This window comes from Grammomys surdaster, unplaced genomic scaffold (genome assembly GCF_004785775.1).
Source record: "Grammomys surdaster isolate TR1022 unplaced genomic scaffold, NIH_TR_1.0 354, whole genome shotgun sequence".
In the NCBI taxonomy this organism is placed as follows: Eukaryota; Metazoa; Chordata; class Mammalia; order Rodentia; family Muridae; genus Grammomys; species Grammomys surdaster.
In genome coordinates, this window is record NW_021604773.1 from 540,162 (window position 1) to 549,772 (window position 9,611).

Here is a 9,611-nt window from a genome sequence, read left to right on the forward strand (position 1 = left end):
GGGGGGGGGGCACCAAGTTGGAAGTTGGTGGCACATGCCTTAAATTCCAGCACACAGGAGTAGAGGCGGGCTGGGCAGTGGTGGCGCACGCTTTTAATCCTAGCACTTGGGAGGCAGAGGCAGGCGGATTTCTGAGTTCAAGGCCAGCCTGGTCTACAGAGTGAGTTCCAGGACAGCCAGGGCTACACAGAGAAACCCTGTCTCGAAACCCCCCCCCAAAAAACAAACAAACAAACAAACAATACATTAATCGCCCAAGCTAAAAAAACCCTGTCTTCACATTCCTGGGCTGCATGTAGCCCGAGTGTAGCCCTGCATTAAGCTGGCTAAGGGTGTGGGTCCTGGACTCCTTACCAAGACTGAGGCCTGCAGTAACCGGGACCTAACTTCCCCCCTCCATTTGTTTATTTAGCAGATGGTGACAGGTCTCTGAACTCAAGTAATTTTGAGAACAAAAAACCAGTTAAGTCATCTTCTATTCCTCTCTTGGCTCTGAGTTCATGCATGTATGTCCAGCAGATTCTCCTGTTTCTCACACCAGTGCACTTCCTGACATCTCGTCACTACACTGGCTCAGACCCTTACACCTCTCATCTACAGTACGTAGCACACTTGTAAAGTGGTCTAACCTCTCACCCTACATCTCGAGTCAACAATTAATGCAGTGATTACTGATACACTCAAACACACCTAGAAGATCTAGATGGACAATGAACGTCCATAATAGAGGTCATCCATCATTGGTGATGGAGGCCGAGGCTGGTCAGGCTGGTCAGGCTGCCTTCTTCCTTTCTTTGAAACTATCTAATGAACAGTTTCACCTAGAGGGCTCTAGCAGACCCTCTTAAAAGATCTCTTGCCAAAGCAGTCTTTCATCTTGATAAACACCTCCTTAACTCAGATCAGAACCCTAGGAAACCCCTCAGGTCTCCGTCTCACAATCTGAGTTAAGGAGGCCAGACTGGCTTCTGGATAGTGCTTTGAGAATGAGAACCAGACTGTAAGCACCCTTTTATTCAGGGCACAGCAGCCTTCTGATCCCCGGGAAGTGCTCTAAGATGTATGAATATAGACTAAATAAAATGCTAAGGGGCAGGCATTAAAACCCTCATCTAAATGAAAACAAAGTCTGAGAAGTCCATTGTCTAGCTGTAGAAGCTGGGACTATAGCCAAGTCCACGATTCCACAGCCTTCCAAACTATTTTACACCTCTGCCTCCAACAGTGTTCTTCAGGGAACTGCAGAAGGAAAAGCACAGTGTATTTATGGACTGTTACATTTATCTGATGGGAGTTGGGCTAGTTAAGCTGAGTAGCACTAGGCTACAGGAAGTCCATTATAAACCATACCTAACGCCAACCCTGGAGTGCTTTTATATTTGTATCACTGCCTGGGTTCTCTACGGTGTAGCTGGGGTTGAGGACGCTCAAGGAGAAGGTATTGTGGCCCTCCAAGTGAGCAGGGGAAGAAAATCAGCCCATGCCTCTCAACACCTGGCAGCCCTTAGAACTCTTCTGACATGGCATCAGAGCCACCTCACACATCTGGTATTCAATAGAACTACTGGAGCCCCACAGCCAGACAACTGCTTAGTGGCACATGTACTAATCCTCCAGATGTGTTCCTGCCTCTAGGGGGCACTGTAGTCTTAGAAATACCGTCTATCCTGTTTGCTCACAGATAATGTATTTTCTTTCTTTTTTAAATGTTTGCTGTATGAGAGTTTTGATATGTAGCCCAAGATGAACCCAAACTTGCAGCAATCCTCCTACCTCTGCTTTCTGAGTGCTGAGATTATAAGTATGTATCACCATACCACTTTCCTCTTAGGCTTAACTTAATTTTTAGATTGGGATATAGCCTAGTTGGCAATAGTATCTGTCTAACAAGGCAGCCCTAGGTTTGACCACCAGTGTTTTATAAATAGTGTGGTGGCTCAAGAGGCACGATCAGAGAGCTCGAAGTTACCGTGAGCTCACTGAAATCCTACCTCAACAGCAGTAAAAATGCCAGAGTCAATGGCATATTCTTTTAATCTCAGCACTATGGAGGCAGATGGCAGGCTCATCTCTGTGAGTTTGAGGTCAGCTTGGTCTACATAGAAAGTTCCCAGCCAATCCCTACATAGTCAACCCCACCGGGCATGGAAGAGCACATATGCCTGCTTTTAATCCCAGCACTCAGAAGGTGGAGACAGGTAAATCTCTGTGAGTTCAAGACCAGATTAGTCTACATAGCAAGTTCCAGGGCAGTCAGGAACTACAGAGAAACTCTGTCGCAAAAGAAACTCACAAACAAAACAAAAAGTTGTGGTACTGAACAAGTAAAGCCCATAGCTTTCTTCACATTACAGTAGAAAGTTCTAGTTTTTTGAGACAAGGTCTTGTAAGTTTGAGGCTGCACTCCAAGTCCCATGGCAGCCTGAATTACACAGTGAGACCCTGCCTGCAAAGACCAAGAAGCAAGCAAATAAACAAAAAAAAAATGTTAGAAAATTTACATGCCAGTGAAGCTTGAAATGTCTAAACAAATACTTCCACCCTAAAGGAAAGACAAGCCAGAGAAAGCTGCACGTGAACCAGGCACTGCTGTGCTATCTCTAGATGATGGACAGCTTAATACTAGATGCTCACCGTCCTCTGTGTATGCAGTCTATATGCCTTCTCTCTGATTCAATAGTTTTCAAAGTAATGATCGTGAGCCATCTACAACAAAATTATTTTGACTATTTCTTTATTTTATGTGCACTGGTGTTTTGTCTGCATGTATGTCTGTGTGAGAATGTCAGATCTTGGAGTTACGGACAGTTGTGAGCTGCCATGTGAGTGTTGGGATTTGAACTCTGGAAGAGCAGTCAAGTACACTTAATTGATGAGCCATCTCTGCAGCCCCATTGTGACTTTTTTTAGGAGCCTCATTATGTAGCAACAGCTAGACTTGAATTTATAATCCTGCCTCAATCTCCTGAGGATTATAGGTATGTGCTATCACATTGACTGAGACATCTTCTATATGTTCCCATTCCTGAACCATTCTAGACCTTCGGAATCAGCAGCTCAGGAGCTGAAGGCTACATATTTGTGCAAGCCTCCATCCAGGCCTCAGTCTCCTACCTACAGTGCCACTGAACCTGGATTTGCCCAGCAGCACTCACAGCACTGCCTCTTGAGGGGAGACAGGGCAAGCCGACGGCACATACCTGTTCGTGGTCCAGCATGGTGAGCCCTTTTACTCCTGCCAGGATAAGATTCTTGGCAATTTCAGCCCCAAGTCCTTTCATGCCAACTATCAGCACCCGGGAAGCTCGAAGCCTGTGAAACACATTATGTTAATCTGGTGACCACAAATAATAGGACTTGTTCAATCACAGGACAATAAAAAAGGAAAGCTTTATTTTCACTATATGCACCACAGGAACACCACTGAACCTTCAGATCTAGAAAACTGGTCCCAAACAATTCTGCACAGAAAATTACTTCTGTATTGAGCATGTACTGTGCATCCTCTCCACCATGGGCAGAGCAGGAAAGAAAGCAGCTCTTCAAACATAAGACCAGATGATGGGGCCAGGGATATAGCTCAGTCGGTAGAATACTTGCCTTGCATGTAATGTATGAGGTCCTGCATGGATCCCCAGAACCACAAAATAAGTGAAGACATTCATTTAAAGGAAGACAAAAGGAAGATGTGATTTTAAACAGACCAGTGGTAATGATGAAAACCTTTCTGAAGCAGTATAGCTATAATCTGAGCGGCTGGGAAGCTGAAACAAGAGGGATCCCAGGAAGTTCACATCCAGACTGGATTACAAAGACCTTGTCTCAACAAAAAAAAGAAATCCAGAGAAGGTGTTTTTTGATCAAAATAAAATAAACAACCAATCAACATACAGATAGTTGAAAAGAAAGCATTCCAACTATAGAAAACTAAACCTGTAAACACACAAGCCCATGAAGGGATACTTGAGGCTGGGCAGGGTGGTGCACACCTTTAGTCTCAGCACGTCGGAGGCAGAGGCAGGCAGATCTATGTGAGTTCAAGGCCAGCCTGGCCTACAAAACGAGTTCCAGGAGAGCCTGTGCTGTTACACAAAAAAATATGTTTCAGAAACAAGAAAAAGGAGAGGAAAGGGAGATGCCTGGCTTGACTGTTTCAGAGACAGCAAAAACAAAGAGGCTGCAAAGTGGTGCAGAAGAGACAAACGTGAAGGATGAAAATGAGGTGCATGGCATGAAGGCTGGGGGGGGGGGGCACTAGAAACCATAGGGTGAGAAGATGTCACAGTTAATAGAAGACTAGAGTGGTTGTGTGTGCACACCCAGTCAGACTAGTACAATAACCAAAGAGGTGGTGAAAAGGGCAGGGTATTGATTATGGTATTGGAGACTGAACTCAAGGGCTCCTGCCAGAGCAGGAAGTGCTTTAGCAATGAAGTACAACCCTAGCTCAGCAAGAGCAACATTATTTAATCTGGAGACTCAAGCAAAACACATGGAAGCATAGGAAGGTGTGGGTGCACACATGTAATCGCGGCACGGGAGAGATGGAGACAGGATAAGGGGGTAGGCTCAGAGTCACGCTCCACCACATAGTAAGTTTGACGCCAACCTGAGCACAACAAAAACAGGTAGGGGAACTGTTTTGATCTCTATAAAGAAAAATAAGACAGAAACCCAAAACAAACAAAGCACCTGGAAATGACGACAACAATCAGTGAGTGCTTACTTAGCGTTACTTTAAGAATCATTACATCACCGGGCAGTGGTGGCGCACGCCTTTAATCCCAGCACTTGGGAGGCAGAGGCAGGCGGATTTCTGAGTTCGAGGCCAGCCTGGTCTACAGAGTGAGTTCCAGGACAGCCAGGGCTACACAGAGAAACCCTGTCTCGAAAAAAAAAGAAAGAAGAAGAAACAGGTGTTAAGACAGACGACTTCTCTTAACTCCCACCACTTTCATTATAAAAAGCCTAGTCAGTCACATACTTGAATCTAGATTTTTCAGCAACCACTCTGAAAAAGAATTGTTTGAGACTTGGTCTCATGCATACCAGGTGGCCCTAAAACTATGTAGCAGAGGACAGCCTTGAACTCTGACCCTCCTGCCTCTACCTCCAGTTTGTACCTTCTTGCCTAATGTATTTGGTACTAGGACCAAACCCAGGGCTTCATGCATGCAAGGAAGGCAAACAAGTGCGCTACGTTCCCAGCTGATAAACCTACAGCTCACATTTAGTTGTCCAGGACTTGTCTGTACCACTTCACTAGCTTTATCGCCTATTATCACACTACTACTCACCAAGACTTCAAAACCAGAACATTCCACACCCCTGAAACACACTTCTTCCTCTCTGGCCCATTCAAACTCCCTCACTCCAGTGCCATTTCCTCAGAACCCGAGGAGGTTAATATTCACTGTCGACTTTATCAGATTTAGAATCACCATGTACACACAGCTCTGGGTATGTTCTATGACAGTGTTTATATAAGGGTCAATGAAAGGGGGCAGAGCTACCCTGCCTGTGGGCACCACAATCAATGGAGTGGGTTCACATTCAATGAAAAGGAGAAAAAAGGCAGCAAGCTGGCTCAGGTTCCACAAGCAGAATGTTTGCTGCATGAAGATGCAAGCCAGAGGACATGAGTTCCATCCTCAGAAGCTACAGAAAGTTAATAATGAGCACCAAGTCCACAAAGTTGTTCCCTGACTTCCATACGTACCTGCTCAGAAATCTACCACCTGTCACAGACATTCAATAATTCCCAGCACTCAGGAGGCAGTAGCAAGTGTAAGTTCAAGACCAGCCTGGACTACATAAGTACTTCCTAGACCCTGTCTCAAGACAAACAAAATAATAAAGTTTAAAAGGACAGCAGGGACCAGAACACCAACTGTTCACCTGTCTGCTGACTAGATGCAATCCCACCAGACTCCTCACATCCTTGCTGCTGTGGCTATATAGATTGTACCCTCAAAATAAACTACAGCAACGAGAAAATAATTAACACACGGGTCTTTCTCTGTAACTTCTTTATCACATTATTTATACTCAGGAATCCATTCTGTTCTTTCACTTTTTAGGTCCCTGAGACTGAAATCATGTTGTCAGGATTTGCAGCAAACACCTTTACCTGCTGAGCAAGCTTGCCAACCTCAGGGGCCTTTCCTACCATGGCACACTCAAGGAAGAATGACCTCTCCAGAACTTTCCTTGTAGCAGCAATATTTAAAGTCTCTAATGGTCCCAATGGCACAGGCTTGCCATCCCAGCTGCTCAGGAGGCTGAGACAGAATCAAAAGTACAAGAGTAAAGCTAGCTAAGAGAGGTGGCTCACACTTGTAACTCCAGCAGGCCAAAGGAAGTTCCAGACCAGCTGTCACAGAGAGAGAGAGAGACCTTGTTTCAACACACACACATGGACAACTGGAAACACTAAAAAGAGGGCTATTCTGTGAACAAATTTACAAAAAGGGAGAAAAGGCTTCTGACCAGTCTCAGGTTACTGCATGGCTTCTCCAGTCCCCCAACCCCCATCCACTATAACACAGCTCTTCAGAATGAGGGGTCTACAACTATTCTCTTTATTTAGCGGCAAATGGAAATGAGTATCATGTTTTAATCTTAGGCAGGGCCCCAGAGACCAGAGCTTACTTATGGCTCAATTATATGAAAACGCTTAAAACACTAGCTGGCACACAGTCAGCACTTAATGAAGTAGCTATCATTTATAGTCTCTGAAGTAGCAACTCCCCTTTTAGGCTTCAATCCTACAGACGTACATGAACATGAAAATTATACAGAAGCTTGCACTGTGGCAATATTGTAGTCAATGAGGTTAGTCTGAGGCACAATATTTGAGTTGAAAAAAATATGTACACCATACACATTCTTCCACTTGCCCAACCTATCTATACCTTAGCCATGCGATCACTACTTCTCAACAGTACCCACGAGTACGCAAGCAAGCATATATAATTCCAGCTATGTTGGAAGCTGAGGCAGAAAGATCATCACTTGAACCCGGGAAGAACAAAACAAGACCTTGTTTCTTTCTTTTAAAAAAAAATGTATTATTTCTTTCGTTGTATTCGCTTGCACACGCCTTTGTACACCACATGTGTGCAGGAGGCACAGGTGGCTAGATCCCCTAGAAGTGGTGTTGCAGGAAGTTGTAAGCTGCCATGTGGGTTCCAGAAACTGAACACCAATCTCATGAGAGAGAGTTAAGTGCTCTTAACTGAGTCATCTCAACAGCCTAAGTTAAAAGTACAAAAACAAAGAAGCCATGGCTGCAACTCAAAATACTAGCAAGCACAAAATACTGGGCTCCATCCCCAGGACTGCATAAACGGTGCGTGGCACACAGCTGCAATCCAAGCGCTCCAGAGACAGAGAGAGAGGCAAGAGCAGGGGGACCAGAAGTTCAAGGGGATCAGGCTGAGTATAAGGCAAACCTGGAGACTCTGCCGAAATGCATCTGGCGCCCATGCGTCCATCTTACCCCTTATCATCTACTGCCCCCAGTTCAAAGACATTTTCTGAGGAAGGCGGTGGTGGCGCACACCTTTAGTTCCAGCACAAGGGAGGCAGAAGCAGGAGGATCTCTGAACTCAAGGCCAGCCTGGTCTACAGATCTAGTTCCAAGACAGTCCAGGCTACACAGAGAAACCCTGTCTTGGGAGGTTGGGGGAAAACATGTTTTGTTTAACCTACTGGGTACAACTCAGGGTTTCACAGGCTAGGCCCTTGCTCTAGCCACTGACCAGCCTAGATAAACCTTTCACAATGGAAGCTACATTTTATCACATGTTCAAATCTTTGAACGGTCTCTGCAGGCTTGGTGCAAAATCAGTCCTGTGGATCCTCTTATTTTTCATTCTCTACTCTTTCACCCATTAACCTGCTAAAGGCAAACCGGCTTCTCTTCTCAGGAAGTAAGGCTCCTCCCAACCAAGGACCTGGGTATTGAAAGATCCCATTTGACCTCTCCAAGTTTAAACAAACGACTCATTCATTAGTTATCAGACTTTCTCTAGGAAAGTAGCATTTTCCTAGAGAAGCCCATAATGACCTAAACTTTGTGGGGTTTGTTTTGGTTTTGGTTTTAAGGAGGGGGAGACAGGGTTGAGATTATGGACATCAGCTACTGAACCGCTTCTCATACAGTGCAAGAAACAGAACCTAGGACTCTATAAGCTAAGCAAGCACTACCAAGTGAGCTATACACCAATGACCATCACACCATGCTTACGTGACATGCTGGATGACAAGGCATAGGTCAAGTTTCAGGCAACAAAACATAAACCTCTATGCTAACTGTGCTACATTATTAAAATCCTCAGAGAGAAAAGGCCTTAAAACAGAAATGTCTTGTTTTGTTTTTGATAGTCTCTTGTAGCCCAGGCTGGCCTTGAACTCCTGGTCCTCCTGAAGCCACCTTGGAAACACTAGGATTATAAATATCACTGCACCTATGATGCCAGCTCTCCTAGCACTGGGCAGGAGGACTGCTCCAAGTTTGATGCCAGCCTGGGCTAGAATGGAACTGTGTCTAAGGAAAAATAAACCATTTGCTGAGACAGGCTGGGAAGCTGGAGTATTTGTAACCCCAGTAAAACACACATGCCTAGCATGGGATTCCACTTCTAGCCCTGAAACTATTAACTGCTCATAAAACCTCTTAGGGATGTCAATGTTGAGTTCAATACTCTTTTAATATTTTCCTTTCTTTTGTTGCTTGATATTCAAACTTGTCTAATCACAGAGAATTTACTGGTGCCTCCTGAGCGTAAGAGTTGTTCATGTGTTATCTCATTTACGACACAATATCATAAAGTATATTCATTCTCTTTTTTCTTCAGAGACTGTACGTGTTGCACATCTGAGAGTATGCATGTGCAGCACATGTGTGCAGTGCCCACAGAAGCCAGAAAAGGATTTCAGATTCGGCGTGGCAGGGCTTGCCTTCCTCTTTCCGCCATCTTGGAGTCTGTGGAGGCCTGCTGGGAACAGGACTTCTAAAAGCAAGTATGTCTGAAAGGCTGTGGTGCAAGGCCACTTTTGCTGGCTACAAGCCAGGTCTCTGGAACCAAAGAGAGCACACGGCTCTTCTTAAAATTGAAGGCATTTATGCCCGAGATGAAACAGAGTTCTACTTAGGCAGGAGATGTGCTTGTGTGTACAAAGCAAAAAACAATACAGTGACTCCTGGAGGCAAATCAAACAAAACCAGAGTGATGGGGGAAGGTAACTCGGGCCCATGGAAACAGTGCATGGCTCATGCCAAATTCTGAAGCAACCTTCCTGCAAAGACCGCTGGGCACAGGATCCATGTGATGCTGTACCCATCCCGGATTTAAACTAATGCAGAGTAAATACATAAAAATAAATTTGTGAGCTGGGCGGTGGTGGCGCTCGCCTTTAATCCCAGCACTTGGGAGGCAGAGGCAGGCGGATCTCTCAGTTCGAGGCCAGCCTGGTCTACAGAGTGAGTTCCAGGACAGCCAGGGCTACATAGAGAAACCCTGTCTCGAAAAACCAAAAAAAAAAAAAAGATTTGTGCTCTTTAAAAAAAAAAAAAAAAAGAGTTCAGATTCCCTGCAACCAGAGTT

The 9,611-nt window shown here is 45.0% G+C and overlaps 1 protein-coding gene across 2 annotated transcripts in view; it reads right to left on the reverse strand.

Annotated features, from left to right (window-relative positions):
- The window catches only part of Sae1 (SUMO1 activating enzyme subunit 1), a 57,265-nt gene that overhangs the window by 45,469 nt on the left and 2,185 nt on the right, over positions 1-9,611 (reverse strand). For both annotated transcript variants that reach the window (XM_028779555.1, XM_028779556.1), the window contains exon 2: positions 3,201-3,312. In XM_028779555.1, coding sequence (XP_028635388.1) covers positions 3,201-3,312 — 112 coding nt within the window. The remainder of the gene's footprint in view (positions 1-3,200; positions 3,313-9,611) is intronic.